Genomic DNA, 15,611 nt, shown 5'->3' on the forward strand with positions numbered 1-15,611 from the left:
TAAAGACATCAAAGTCTGCCCTACCCTGTTCCAATCCATATTCACTGACCAGCCAAGATCAGTGTCTTGTTCTTTCTCAGCATCTCTTTCAAACATCCTCACTTATGAGGCAGGTTATATTCTTGGCAGTGACCCCTTGAAGGTGAAGTATATAAAGGCAATAGAGGGTAAAGCATTAGGCCAGGGTAGTAGCATAGGTTTTCAACAGCAGCTGTTGACCTCAGCACCTTCTTATACAGGACAAGAATCAGTTGTACTAGGAATATCCTCACCTGACTGCAGCTTGCCAAGGCTGGCAGTTTAAGAGGGTTATCTTTAGGCAACAGAGACAGGACGTGCCAAAGACAGTTTAGCCCATCCAGATGAGAAACTGATTTCTTTCCCAATGACTACAGATACAACTGAGCTTTGACTATGTGACAGCTCTGACTGCATGTCCAAAATGAGAGGTGATGAATACTGATGTATCACACAAATCCTCTGATCCTGTTAAGGGCAGCCAGGGATGGATGATTAAAATTATTTTCAGTAACCCAATCCTCAACTGGGCCAAGTTCCCCATTTGTTGAGGGGATGCTAAAGCCATAAGGAATGCAGAGTGGCCAGTAATGAGGGTCATGTTGACACCTCAGCCAGTTGAATAGATTAGATGATTTCAGTGACAGCACAGGAAAGTTATATCTTCTGTGAATCTGGATGGCAAGGACTGACCATAGATGCCTAGTTGAGACAGGCAATTTTAGTGTCTTTAGTTTTTCTATGGTGTTTAGTTTGATCCTGTGATGCCCAAGGACTCCTTTGCTGCTTCACCCCTCTTTGCACAAACATGATTACATTTAGCTAAGCTCCAAACATTCAATAACTACACATTAATTATGCCTCCCCATTGGAGCAAGGAAAATCATATTTGTTTTCACAGAGAAGAAAGTGAAGTACCCCAGCTGTGACTTGCCCACAGGCAGGCAGCAGCTGAGCTCACTCAGGGGAAGCTATTTCCAGCCTCCTGCCCCTGCTCCAGCATCTCTGTGTAACTGTGTTTTTTGCTCTCTTTCTGTTCTCTCTTATTACAGCAAGAGTTTGCAAACTAGCAGGGATATCTTGATGACTATCTAGATTATTCAGCCTGAAGATCTCTACTGCTGTTGCAGATCCTGTGTTTCAAGAGGTTTTCATTACCCCTTCCCTCCTTATTTAAATGTTTTCATCAGCAGCATGCAATTTTGATTCATCCAAGCCATGCTTTCATGAATTCTGAAGTCTCCAGTAATGAAAGGAGAAAATTAATCAGAAAAGAAAGGCAAAAATTTTATTTGTGTTTAAAGAAAACAGCCTATGACAGTGACATCTAGAGCTCAGTATGCTTTGGGATGACACCAGATGAGTTCCAGATATGGCAGGCAAGAGAGATTCCTGACCATGCTAACTGCTGTAGAGATACTGCAGATGTAGATCCCAATGGCAGATCACGAACCATGCCACAAAATGTTGGAGGGACATAAGCCAATTTTTTTTTTTCCTTCAGCCTGAATGCAAAAGTGTACCTTTGTATGCAAAACGTGTACTTCCCTTTCTGCCACCTGTCCTTGAACAGTTAATTTAACCATGCAAATAAAAAAGACACTATCAATCCGTTAGGGTGGGACCAGGCTCAAGATAAATGAAATGTACTCTCCAAGACTTAACAAAAAAGTGATGCAACTTGCAGCTTTAAGGGTGAAAAAACCCCACAGAGTGGCAGAGGGAGAGCTGGCTTATCACATGTGCTGTGTATGTAGCTGTGATTTGACAGATCTTCTAAACCTGCTGTCATCAAGAAAAATTCCTGACAGACAACAACCCAGATCTGGGCAGGAAGACAGCCTTCCTTTTAGGAAGAAGCAGTGTGCAGGTTAAAAAAAAAAAAAAATTGTCACATTGATAATCAGGGCTCATATTTGTAACCACTACAGGCTAATCTCAGGATTGAGTATTGAATTTTTCTGTATTTTTATAAACGCAGAATTAAGAAGCATCTACTAATTGCTGTATTAATTTAACACCTGATCTAGTTCCATAGGGGTAGTAGACTCTTTCCTTTTTAAATGGGATTTTTAAAAAATGTCTACATTTCATCCTATTCAATAACTTTTACATCCTTGCAAAGAAGTAATCTTTTCAAAAATTGGTTCTTTTAAGACACATGAAGTAGTTTTTGTTTTATCCAAAAATCAACAGACAAGCAACCAAAAAAAAAAAAAAAACCCTGGCCCAGCTGGAACACTGTACCAAGAACAGCAGCCAAGAACATAGGACTGTTTTTCCTTTGAGCCTCAATTATAACTCTCACTGCATCTTTCTCTTGCCAGAAGAAGCCAGCCCCCTTCTTTTGCCTCTCTCTCAGAACTGGAATAAGGCAGCACAAAGCAGGAGGTGTCATGTCTTCAAAACAGAAGTTAACAACACACTTTATTTAGCCTACTCCTGATATTCAACCTACAGCTCCTGGCAACCCAGCTTACAAAGGTACTCCAGCACAGTCCTTCTGCATTCTGTGACATAAGAACAAGAGAAATCCCTTGCAATCACAACATGGGGCCCCAGAGAACCTTACACATTTCTTGTTCATAAACCTTGATCCAGCATGAGAGCTACCCATTGCCAGAGCAGAGAGAAACACAGATTTCTTATGGCTCTAGTGTTCTGAGCACTGTACATGTACAACTCTGAAGACAAGAAACACTGCTGACATTTGTCACAGCAAAAAGAGTAATAGATCCAGTACAAATTGGGAAATGCAATTTACATTTTCCTGGGTTGTAATGCACAGAACTCCCTGCACAGACCTTCACTGGGAGGTGCTGTTAGCAGCCTACCCCAGCGCTCTCCAGAGAGTAGCTGCCCACAGGTGCATTGCTCTCTGCTCAGGTTTCAAACTCTCCTATCACTCATGGCATCTGTGTCCTGCTAGAACAAGCTGCAGGCCAGGCTGCATGTCCAGGATTTCTCACATGATCTGCCAGCAGGGCAGCTGAGGGACAAGGAGGGGACAGGGCTTGCCCAGGGCATGGAGGGACAAAGTGTGGGGCTGTGTGGCTGTCTTTGCAGATACCCTGTGGCCTGCCTCTCTTCATCTCCCACAGGGGAAAAACCCAACACAGGATCATTTCTATGCTTGTTTTCCAAAAAACAAAGCAGCTGTCAAACTCATACCCCAAAGTTATTCAGAATTAGGGTTTCACAAGTTCCCTTCATCATACTGCTGCCAATGCAAATAGCAGAGACACCATTAGCAGTGCCAGGGTCCCACACCAGCCCTGCCACAGAGCTGATGTGGGACATAAATAGTTATGCCCACTGCCTGGGCCTTAGGTGTCCCTCAGCTCTCTCCCTGCCTGTGAGCTCTCTGGCGCAGTGAGACCCTGATCTCTGCAGCTGCTCTGGGTACTGTCAAAGATAAACACCATATCACCTTCTGGGCTCTTACCACCACCACATTACACCAGCACAATGCACCAAAACACACTCATTAAGACAGAATGGCTGGGATATATCAGAAGATGGGAGGATATCAAGTATCACTAAAAAGAGCCTACAGCACAGTGTGTGAAGACAGGTTGGAATGCCAGGTTATTGGTTCTAGCTGGGTGATGATCTTGCATCCAGTTGAGCCTGCACAAGTTCCTGTACACAGTGTCACCCAGTGCTCCATGAAGTGGGATGAACTCTGATGACATGCCATAGTAGCACTACAGACCTAGGTCAGGTCTGGCATAGACGCCTGCTGCCAGTTCCTCCTCAGAAACAGAAGCGCAAGTGAGGCAGAGGAATCTCAATGGCTCTGGGGCATCCAGCTGTCAAGGCTGACAGGACCATGGTAGCTGGCCCTGGGCACACAGTCCTCTGGAGCACAGCCCCAAGAGCCTGGAATTAGCCTTGGTGGCAATACAGCTGTGTTTGTGCAGAGCTGCATCTGAGTGGGGCTTCTGAAAATGTCCAGAGCTACCTAAAAGTGGGTCTTGAAGGAGTCGAGCTGGATGCACTCAGGACACACAATCCATCATTCTTACCAAAAGCCCACAGCTGAAAGCAAGCTGCCAGCACACAGCTGTTCTCACTAACTCATGACTCTAGTTTCAGATATGCTGCCTCTTATTGGAGATCTCAAACAAACACTGATAACCTGAAAGCACATGAGGAAATACAGAACTAACATGGTGCATGAGAGATGTATAAGGTGCTCAATGAAGTTGGCAGAAATCTGATTTCTAGTGTGGGAAGCTAGTTGTCATCTGACAAGGGAGGAATTATTGTACAACCACTCTGAATAGCAAAGCAGACTTGGGAGCATGGGCATTTCCATTCTGTTTAGCAGAGAATGCCCATGCAGCACTGACTGTGCCAAGAGCATGGGTCAGCTGCAGCCCCCACTGTTGCTCAGTAAACCCATGCCCAATTCTTGGGGCTGTAGGAGACCATGCCTCCCTCCCCACCCCCAAGTTTCATTATTTATATTTAAAAAAAAGGGGGGGGGGCTGAGAGGTGGCACTGGAAGGGAAAGTGGCACCAGAAGGGGAAGTAGCTCATTTAGGCTCCTAAATCAAAATAGGAATAAACAGAACATCTGAAACTCCTGCCTGCAGTCTTGGTACTCTCTGGATCCTAAGACCAGAACCCAAATTTACATTCTCTGGGTGTAGGCAATGGTTTTGCAATTTTGGATTGAAAAGATCCATGATGTATTGATAAGAAGTTGGCTGCAGAGGAAAAGTTATTCCACATGCTGAGCCTATCAGTTACATGAAACATGGCTGTGCCTCTGAATTGAAGGCATGTGTGCTAAAGAGTGTGCCAATGGCCACAGCTATGGACCAGACCGGATGCTGAAATCGCCACAGCAGTAAACTGGAGACCAGCACTGTGCTGGCCTGACATTAGTTCAATTCCTTATATCTTTTCTTTTCCCTGTTGGTGTTAGAATTGCTTTGAAAACCAGCAGTTCTGAAGTACATTTATGTGGGACCAAATAGTACAGAGATGGCTTACCTGGACAATTAGCTTATTTTCTTTATCAGGTAGAATTCGGTAGGTATAAACGCAATTCCGGTACCTGGAACAGACCACAGGTGATATGGTTAGGCCATGTCCAGAAGGGAATCTCAGTATGGCATCCCTCCCCATGAGAAAAGACATTGAACAATCCTGAGACACATAGATTGCTTCATGCACAAGGGTTTTAAACCTTTTCTCTTTCTCACTTTTTTTTCCCTGGAGTCTGTAGACTAATACAAACCCAGTGTGTTCCTGGTCACTGAAACAGGAACATCTGCTTGCAGATGTCACTGCAGAAAGTGATATCACATTGGCTCAGAGGGAGTTATTCCACTCTTCTGGCCGGAAAGAGAGAAAACACCAAGTGGCTCTAGCTGCCAGTAAAGCAGGCATCTCAGGAAGAAATGAAAAAGCAGAAATTCAAAAGGGACAAAATCAGCAATAAATGAGTAAACTGAAGGGCTAGTGCATTGACTTGTATTGGAAAAAGTAAATAATATATTTCAGCTAAATCACAGTACAACAGCTCATTGCCAGGCATATTTTTATCCACAAATCCTAAACAACAGCCTGAATGAAAATCCATCTCACCATCCAGGTGTGGATGCACACTGTACATGTGCATTTGTAAAGCACTCACAACAAATATTTTGTCCCAGCTAAATTCAATTAGATTCTTATTTAAAGGGGGGATGGAGGAGTCTTGTGTTTAGTGGACGGTCACATCAATGCACAGGAGTCCAAGGGAAGCCTGAACAGCACTGTAAGCTTGACCTTCCTCAACAGCTGCTGAGCTTTGTGCAGTTCACCCAAGAAGTATTAACTAGAAAAAATATTTTTTACCTTTTTCACTTCAACAGATTGATCAAATCTTTTAAGTCATCTGCAAAGCACTTAAATGATACAATATCGCTTTGAGCCAGCAAAAGATGCTGGTCCAGCCCCTTCCTTCTCAAAAGAAAGAATAGAATCCACACTCAGATCTTCCTTGGTTGTAACAGAAACACTGCACTGCCTGTGAAACTGTCACAAAATGGGGGCTGAGGTCAGCCCCTAGCTGGGGAGATCAGGCAAATCAATAAACATTCTATCAATAAACATCCCTCTTAGAGTTGTGGTGTGACCCTCCACTAAATGAGTGGAGTGAGTCTATTCATCATATGCCCTTCAGAATCATTCCATGCAGGAGAGAGGAGACTGCCAAAATTTCAGGCAACCTTATATGAGGAGTCACAAAGAGACATTGGAAACAAAAATAAATTCCTTGTAGATCATAGCTGAGTTTTTCCAGGTTGTCTGGAGGATTGGGTCATGTATCCACATGAACATGTGTCTTTCGATAGCATTAATGCAAAGAAAGCAGAAGAATTCAAGCTGTTTCAAGAGGTCATTTCACAGGCATCTACTTATTCACACATATGGTGACCTGGAAGTCACAGACATGATTCCCAACTATAGTGCAGCTACAGCCCTGCTAATTTCACCAATACCAGGGCAATGAGTGCCAGGTGAGGATATGCTACAAGGAAAGGTATGGGGTTTGTTTGTGTCAATGCAGCTCTCTTACGCCATTTACTTCTGCTGATATGCAAATAGGGCTAAGCAGAATTACTTCTGCAGCAGAGACAATTTGTAGGTGTGGAAATTATGAAACTGATAAATGAAGCAGCCCAATGGCTCTTGCTCAAAAGAGGACCCTCATGCAGCCTTCACAGAATGTGCCCTATCACACAGACCGTACAAGGCTGCTGTCGTAATGCTTGTAAGGAGGTTTGAGCTGAGGACAAGTAAGATCAGTATAAGAAAAATGAAAGAAGGGTGGTTAGGTGAACAGGAGCACTCCTAGGATCAAAAGCAGGAATCCTCCTTGCCAGACCCCTAATTTAGTGTGTGTGGATGGAGAAAGATCGTCTTACTCCATTTTTACCCTTAGGCTTCCTCTCCTTGGCATCCTGACTTTCAAGTTATGTGGTCCCAGTCCCAGTTATTGCCACATTCTAGATCCTCCCTGAAAGCTGGGTTGAATTTAGAATTGCTCAGCCATTATTCAGGCTGTTCATGTGGAGGGTAAATAAAACATCAGCCTCAGTTTAAACAAGTCTCCAAACACTTGTCATCTTCCTGTCCTCTCAACCAACCAGAGGAGGTAATAGTGTGACAAGGTGGGCATTTTCTCCTTCCTCTCCTGCTCTATGTTTTTATGCACAGGTGATGATGCACATATTGGGAGTGTCTGGAGCACTAAATAGGGCTGCTGTGCTAGGCCTGGTGCCATGTGCACCATGAGAGAAGCGTGGCATTGGAAAGGGCTTATCACAGGCAGGGTCCTCCTAGAAGGGTCCCAAAACTGCAGCTGGTCCTTGAGTGTCACCTCTAGAGGTGTTAGTCCAGCTATTCATGGATAAACTGCCAACAGAAGATCCCCTGGAGGAATGGTATCAGTTCAGGGACAGGGAACACTAAGCAGGCTCTTTTGGATTTTAGGATTCAGGCATACCCCTCCAGGTGAGTAAAAGAGCCCATTTCTTGTCAATAAACTGGCAGATCAAGTGATTTAGGCATAGAGGAAGGAGGAGGAAAAGGGCTTTTTCTTCTTGCCTTTTATGGGGCAGTGTGACCAGAGCCGGGGACAGCTGTGCATTGGGGAGGAGCATTTCCCAGCCTTTCACTCTCTAAATGCTGCTGCTCTAAGTTTCAGAAAAGGAGGCAAAGCACTCTTAAAAGGCTCTCCAAATACACCTCCCCTACTTGTCTATATTTATACAAACCCTGTTTGTCTAAAGCAGCTCTTCAATGAAATCATTATTTAATTCTGTGATATTATAATAATAAATGCTTTTGCTGGATCTTGATTGATCTGCTCAATAAATACTAGAGTTTTGTAGAATATGACAGAGCAAATTTAATTTTTTTTGTTGTTTTTCATATGTATATACAGTTGACACCTTCTCCTTTTCTATATAATTCTCTTTTGTGGAAACAATTTGCAGTAAACCTTTCAATTCCCCACTCTCCCATTATTTGCTCCAGATTCGCTGTTTTTTAAACAGAAGAAACTGAAGAACTCAAACTTCCCAGTCAATAGCACAGCTGAAACTGATACATCTCTGAGGAAGTTTTCAGCTTCAGCAAATGTGCCCATTTTGTTGAGATGACATTCAGAGGGAAAGACTTATTCACCACCTCTCCACAAACTAACTGCAAACCAGCATAAGCTGAAAGCTTATCAGATCGTTTGATAGCAGTCTGTTTCCCAGACTATAATTAATGCCAGCCCTTTGCACCTCTGATCCAGCTGCTCTTGGCTGGCAAGGCTGGGTGCTGCTCAGTCAGCCTTGCCAGTTCTTTAATCAAGCCGTTCATATTAGCTACCTCAGAATGGATTTAAGAATATAACCTTTGGCTCCCAGTTCAGAAAATCATGGTCATTATATTGTTTCTATTTCCTGATCCCATGTCTCTCAAGTCACAAAAGGCTTTCAAAGCCGGCTGCATAAACATTTACAATGGAAAAACTTATGCAAATGCCTATTAGTAGGCATTTTTGCAGCACCTTCCTTTTCTATAATCCCTGCCATTACTCGGTGAAAATATTTTGTGTACATACTGGTTAAAAGTCAAATCAATGGGACAACACTAAAATCACTCAGTGGGGAAGCAACAGTCTGTTCTAGTAAATTGTTCCCTGACTGACCACTCGGGCCCTCAGGCTCTGTTACAGGATTTTCTCTCCTCCCTTCTGATACTACTGGCTGTTCATCTGCAGCTGCCCTTCTTTCACTGCTTCCTCCAGAAATATAAAAATCTTCCCTAACAGGCAGGCACAGAGGCTGTCTGCACCCTGGGAAAACACCCACTCCCCAGCCACCGCTCCCTGGCAGTCCAACACACCTCTGCCCACGGGGCAGTTCCCCAGCCCCATGCTGCTCCACAGCAGTGCTGTCACCAGAATCTGACCTCAGAGACAAACAGTTAGCCCAGAGTTATAAACAGCAGCACCACCTTCACCACTACAAAAAATGTACTTTCAGACAGAAAATTAGAAACCTCCTTGTAATGTAATGTAAAGATGAAATGAGTTTCATTGATCTGCTGCAAAATGGCAGCAAAGAGGATCTGATAGGGTCCCACAGGGGCTCTCTTGATCTCTCCTGAGCAAGGAGAAACTGTCTTATCTCTCTAAAACAAAGTCAGATGTCTCAGATTCTACCTATTGACTTCAGCCTCCTCTAACTCCTGCTCTCCTGCTTCCAGGAAAAAAACCTACCCCTTACAAACCCAGGCAGGAGGCCTTGCTCTTTGGTCCCTGACCTAACCCAGAATGAGGGGATCAGGGCTGCCAGCACTTCTCTATTTCCCACATGAAACGTTTAACCCACGAGCCACATTAATGATGCAAGTGGAATCACTGCTGTGCTGGGTATACTATGCACAGCTCCAGGAACTATTTCAAGGCTTTTGCTGAAAGCAATGCTGTACAAGCAGGGAGCTCAAACATACACTGAACCAGAGCAAGAAAAGTACCTGGGAGGTCCCAGGCTCAGGACTGAAGATAAATACTTGACCCAAGTTGTTAAGACATTCCAGAAGTTCAAGAGATTAGTTTCTCTCAGAGCACAGCAGCAGTGCTTTTGACCATTCTCTCCTTTCAAATAAGGGGAAGAGCAGCGTGAGCAGTACAGCAGTACATAACTATGGGTTTATTCAGCCTGGCTCCTGACCCTTCCCCACCCTATGGCCCAGTCTGGTGACACCAGCTGTGCTCTGAGAGTGCTGCACATTCCCAGTGAGTACAGCACCTGTGTGCCTCTGTGCTGGGGCGGAGGCAGGGTGACCCCTGCCCAGCAGGGACAGCGGTGTGGGTTGAGGGCGCGGTGAACGCTGTACTTACAGCACGCAGAGTGCATATGCCGAAGCAATTGACTCACTGGCCCGCACAAGGAAGCTGCCATCCTTGCCTACTTTGGAGAGCAGATCTTCAGCTCTGGAGCGAGTGATGTTGCCGTGGTACCAGCACTGATCCATTGCTGAAGCTGGAGAAAACCTGAATGCCAACACAGGAGCTGCCAGAGCTGCCTGTGTGTCTGTATGTAACGATCAGGCAGCTTCAGCTCACCAGCTTCCTGTTTCAATTGCAAAGAGAGGGAAAGGAAACTCAGCTACGGACAACTTCCTCAACTCACACAGCTCAGAGAGTCAGTGTGACATATCCCTGCAGCCCCCATTCTCCCTCTTCATGCTGCTGCTGAAGCGACTAGCAAGTCCATGTTCCCTGCCTTTCCCTCCTGCTTTGAGTCCAAAAGTCCCAGCCGGTGATCTCTTCTGCTCCCTCACAGATTCTGTCCCCCAGGCTTTGGTGGCCTGCCATCCAATTTATGATCTCCTGCCAGATCCTTTGAGTTTTTATATTTTTCCTGTCTGTCTGTCCTACCCACTACAGGTCTCCATGGCTAACAAACAAAACTCTGATCAGAAACACACTGTGCATTAGGATACATAGCACTGACTACCCCATTCCTGCCTTGACTAGTTCTCATATCTTACTAGGTGTGAGGAGGGGACTTCAAAGAACTGAAAAAAATAAAATTACTATTGCATGTCTCCATGCATAGAGGCAGACTGAAAGGCTGATTTGTGCTGGGGATTTTTGACCAAAGCTCCCTGTCAGCTACTGTGAGATGTATCAAAGATCTTTCCTACTCTAAATCCCCAAAGGTGGGATAGAGCAAAGCTGTGTCTGGCAACCTGCGTCAGAGAGGGTAGAACTTGAGCTTTCACTTCCCTTTTCTTTGTCTGTTCATCTGTCCCTCAGCTATGCTGTGTGGCATGCTTAGTGCTGCATCTCCAAATCATATTTGCAGTAATGCCAGGACATTCCTACAGGGGCACTGCCTGCATGACAATTGTGGTTGTCCGTCCTGTACCTCCAACCACTCTGCCCTCTGCACATCCTCATTGGAGCTATAGCTGAAAGCAGCAGCTGAGCTGGGACTCAAACTCTAGAGGCATAGGAAAGGTGCAAACCCTATGCACCTATAGGTGCTAGCCCTATGCAACCGTTCCCAGAGCCAGGAGAAGTGCTGGAACTGTAGTACCTGAACCATGCATGAAGTGCTATGCTGTACACTGCATGGACAGCAAGGCAGGAGAGACTGCCCCTGCACAGAGGGAGGCTAGAATGTGTGGGTGTGGAGAGGGAGAGTGAACCAGAACAACCCAGCACCCATCTCTGTAAGCCTTCTTGTTGCTTTCAGTTATACAGAGGCTTGGTCTGCAGTGTCCAGCTTAACCTCTGCACTGAGATGAAATTGTGAGCAGCAGCAGCCCAAAGCTGTGTGGCCAGAACAGGGCCCTGCTAGATGAGCAGAACTTCACTGTGCAGGGCTTCCTGTCCATGCTGAGCAAGCACTGTCTGCACAACAAAATTAGCTCAGCTGAACCTGGCCTTCAGCTCCACCAACATCCACACCAGCCTTCAGCAGACAAACTCCTACAGATTCAGGGTCCTAAATGGAGTCAGACCCTGAATGCCATGCAGTGGCTCTTCCAGTGTACAGTTGCTGTAAGCTACAGAGTGGTTACAAACTCTATTCTCCCAACCAAAATGAGAATCTGCCTATGGCAAAAGCACCATGCAGCTGCTCTGACAGCCCTGCCTGGCCACAGTACACTGCTAACCTCACCTGCACCAAGTCCTTTTGATTTCTGGTACCTCCAGTAGCTTCTCTGGAGCACAGCTGCAGCAGGAAACAGATCAGCTCTGAATGTCAACCACTGCTTGACCTCACAGTGCTCTCCATGCAACAGACATGTGTCTGGATGCAGGCTGGACAGAGCTGCTCACAACATGAGTCTTGATAGAATTAAACTGTTTGGAGAGCTTCTCCTTGCTCTTCTGCAAACTAACACCAGGTAACATGTACAAGCCCTCATTAGACATCTGAGACTAATTAGCTGTATACTTAGCTCCTATCCACCCCACCACCAACACAGATTTTTAGCAAGCTGCTGCTATTTCCTTCAAATCCCATGTTCAGGCACACACTACTCCTTGACTTGGAGGCAAAAACAAGGGGAAGTGATCGAAGTACAAATGATGATTGTGGCAATTGAATGTGCAGGCTGGTTTCTGTGAGTATTTCTTGGTCCTCAAAGAAAGCACAGTACAGCTCCAGCTGCTGAAAAGGTGAATCCCAATCCCCTAATATGAACAGCTCTGTGATCCCTAATGGCTCACTAGCTTGGAATAATATCTCCAAGACACTACAGTAGACACTTTGTCTAAACTGGTTTTGCTATAGATGTCCAGGTAGTACTGTACCAGATGGTTGACCATTCATCAGCCTTTCCAGAACCAGTAAATAAATACTGTTTGTGGCATCATTCAAGATGTACAGTGGTCAGCCAACATCCTCCACTTATATTCAACCTATGCACTGCATCAGCATGAGAACTGCCAGGCTTGGCCAGATAAAAACTTAAGTATGCTTTTCCATGTCATGAAACTAAAGTACTCCATAGTATCTGATGAGAAGGTTAAGTCTGTAGAACAACAGTTAGATTGCTGAAGTCTAAATATACCATTCCCTAATTAGGCATCAGTGACAGGCAGTTGGCCACAAAGTTTATTTAGACTCTGGCCTACATCTAAAGAGCATATGAGTAATACCCAAAAAGTACTGGCTACCTGAGCCACTCTGCTACTCTAGCCCAACATGTTACTGACCTGCTGCTTGGGAAAGGCTTGACAAGTTCCAGGTGTATCTGCGAAGGTCACAAGATCCCTTCCCTCCCTTGGTATCTGCAGCATCCAGGTGCCCTGAAACCAATCTCCCTAGTGAAGAAAGTCAGGGCCTCTATTCCCACCACCCATGAAAGCTGTCAGTAGTAAAAGGCAAAGATAGGAGCACTGTGCAAACAGAGACTCACAGACCTGAGCAGTGACACTGCAAAGGATCCTATGGGACTTGCTAGTGTTCACCAAAGGGGATGTGTTCTAAGAGACCTCTGAAAAGCAAGTGTTTTTCTTCACCAAGAGAGCAAACAAACATATTTTCCTTGCAGTCATTGGACATGTGCACACATGCAGGATGCAACATACAGGAAACAAGCACAGACTGGTTCATATGAAGAATTTTTTTCCTAGCTCCATCTGCTCTGATGTGTCTGACCTGGTAGCCATTTGTTTCTGGTCAGTCCCTTATCTATTCACTGTATAATGCCTCCTTTCAAAACACACTGTATAGTAGTAGAATAGTATCTCTCTCACCAAAACTAGAGCTGTTTCCTTCAGAAAACTGCTGAAAAGCTGTCTAGGTTAGAAAGCCTTCCAGCTTCAGTGTTTTGTGCTACTCTGCCCTTGGTCAGTTCTCCTTCCTCTGACACTGGTGCATTTTGCTGAAAGTGGGGCAATGTTGTTTGTTTGACATAGTGCCTCATATGTCAATAATACTCTGTAATAACAAGACATGTGGTTTTCAACAATAAGAGTAGTTGCTACGTGGATCATAGCTTGGCACTTGTGTTAGAAAGACCCACAAGCACTTCCCCTTCTGACTCTAAATTGGGGCTCCCTCTGCAGACCTGTCCTGAACCTGCAGTTCCCATATAGGCAAAATGCCATTTTTGCCATTTGCTCTGTCCCCCAACATGGAAGGGTCCTGGTGTCCTCAATGACTCCTACTGTCACTGCCCAGGGAGAGAGAGAGCAGCCAGAGCACATAAGGTTTTCTTACACATGGGGAAACTGTACCTTCTTAATGCAATGTAAGCAAAAGGGTGGGTTAGCAAGGAAACACAGCATGGGAATTAAGAAGGTTAAATTAGACAGAAGCTCCTGGGGTGCCTGGGAACTCAGCAAGGCAGCTCCAAATGCACTGAAGAAGTTGGCATGGAATATCCCAAGAGCAAGGCATTGCACAGCCTTGCTGAAATAAGGAGACAGAAAGCCCTGGAAATTACAGATGCCCGCATTCCTATGCTGGCTGCAAGAAACAGTGCTCCTTACCAGTGCCAAAGCAGTTTCCTGAAGAAGATTACAGCCTATATAGGGTAGTAAGCCCAGTGGCCTCTCTAGAAGTTTGTCCACAACTTACTAAATACCACTTGGCATAACCGTGCTGCCATCTGTTCCCTTATAGTCCCTGTGCTGTCAGCACATGTGTCCCTGATTAAATCTATCAGAGACCTCAAGGTGAGTAGCCCTGTACAAAGGTCACGCTTGTTTTGGGCATTTGATGTGTAAAAAGGCACCCAAAGAGAAAGGCAAAAAGGGAGAACAGACAATAGAAAACCAAAACGTGTTAAGTTGTGGTATGTTTAATGGACTTGGCAATCTACAGACACAACAAGCCAACATCAAACTATGTGTGCAGCAGGAGTAAAAAAAATCCTTTTGCTGAGGGATGAGAAATGGCAATAAAAAGCATCAGCAAGGATGGTTTTAAGAGGGATGCTGATGGAAAGGCTGGAGACTCAGTGTTCTGAGGGAAAGGCTTGCTTCAAGGTGAACATGACAAAAATAATCTCTTCACATTGTCTGTGGGTCCCATATTCAAAGAGGCAGGAGAACAAAGGCGAGCCATCAGGCCCAACACCCATGTACTGCAGATCCGAATAAGCACACAGGCCCTTGAAGAGTATGCTGGGTTTTGTCCAGTGTGCTGGATTTAAAGGGCTTTTGTTGAGGTAAATTCCTAAATCTTTTCGACCCCTTGGGTCTGTAGGATGAGCATAGAGTAACCAGCTATCCTGACATGTGGCATCTGGGGGAGGTGGAAAGGCAGTAACACTTCCATGGCATCCAGAGGGAGGTTCTACTAGCATTTCAACCCGCTGGCCTCCCTTGAAGTCCAGCCCATGGTTGTAGCTGACAGCCTGGATCCTGGCTCCCCTGTTGCTCCTTGCATTGCAGTAAAGGACCTTTCTGCCACAGGTATGCACCTCTGCTACCTGGCACTCCACTGCGCTCTCCTCCCCCACGAAGTTCCCCTTCTCCCATGTTGTCCCATGGTCAGAGCTGATGAAGCAGAAGGCATGAGGTGTGGGGTGTTTCTTGGGGTCCAAGATACGATAGGCATAGGCAGGAATCACAAGGCTCCGGGCCTCGTTGAGCAATTGTAAACCATGACCCGGCCCCACCGCAAACGTGGCCCAGTTCTTGTATTCATTCCTAATGGTCCTGTCAGTGACATCCTGGGCAGTGCTCCAGGTGCGTCCTTGGTCCATGCTAGTGACATAGCAGAGACGTACCAGGTTGGTCTTTGTCCTCAGCTGATGCTGCTCAGAGATCTTTCCTGGGACAGCTATGAAGAACAAGATGAGTTTCCCCGAGACCTCATCATATACCGGGCAGGGGTTCATAGATCGGTGGCCTTCCAGCTGTGCACTGACAAGAGTCTCCATCCTTTTCCACTGCCAGGGCCCATGGGAAGGGAGACAAGAATGGAACACACTGTTACAAAGAGATCTACGTTATAGTGCAAGGATATCTGGATAAAAGCTACAGAAGAGCATGGGAAGAACAGAAACAGTATAATGGATAGAGCAAGAAATGGGAAGACAGTCTGGCATCGTAAAGGCAA

The 15,611-nt window shown here is 45.5% G+C and overlaps 2 protein-coding genes across 6 annotated transcripts in view; both read right to left on the reverse strand.

Moving 5' to 3' along the window:
* The window catches only part of INPP5D (inositol polyphosphate-5-phosphatase D), a 53,295-nt gene extending 43,130 nt beyond the window's left edge, over nucleotides 1–10,165 (reverse strand). The window contains exons 1-2 of the mRNA XM_079314773.1: nucleotides 9,920–10,165; nucleotides 5,023–5,086 (exon numbers count right to left, since the gene is read on the reverse strand). Coding sequence (XP_079170899.1) covers nucleotides 5,023–5,086; nucleotides 9,920–10,053 — 198 coding nt within the window. The 5' untranslated portion in view covers nucleotides 10,054–10,165. The remainder of the gene's footprint in view (nucleotides 1–5,022; nucleotides 5,087–9,919) is intronic.
* Nucleotides 10,166–14,110: 3,945 nt separating this feature from the next.
* Nucleotides 14,111–15,611, reverse strand: part of NEU2 (neuraminidase 2) — a 36,582-nt gene continuing 35,081 nt past the window's right edge. For all 5 annotated transcript variants that reach the window (XM_079315003.1, XM_079315002.1, XM_079315000.1 and 2 more), the window contains one exon: nucleotides 14,111–15,441. In XM_079315003.1, the coding sequence (XP_079171129.1) occupies nucleotides 14,503–15,441 (939 nt within the window). In that variant the 3' untranslated portion in view covers nucleotides 14,111–14,502. The remainder of the gene's footprint in view (nucleotides 15,442–15,611) is intronic.

Source organism: Erithacus rubecula (genome assembly GCF_903797595.1).
Source record: "Erithacus rubecula genome assembly, chromosome: 11".
Classification (NCBI taxonomy): domain Eukaryota; kingdom Metazoa; phylum Chordata; class Aves; order Passeriformes; family Muscicapidae; genus Erithacus; species Erithacus rubecula.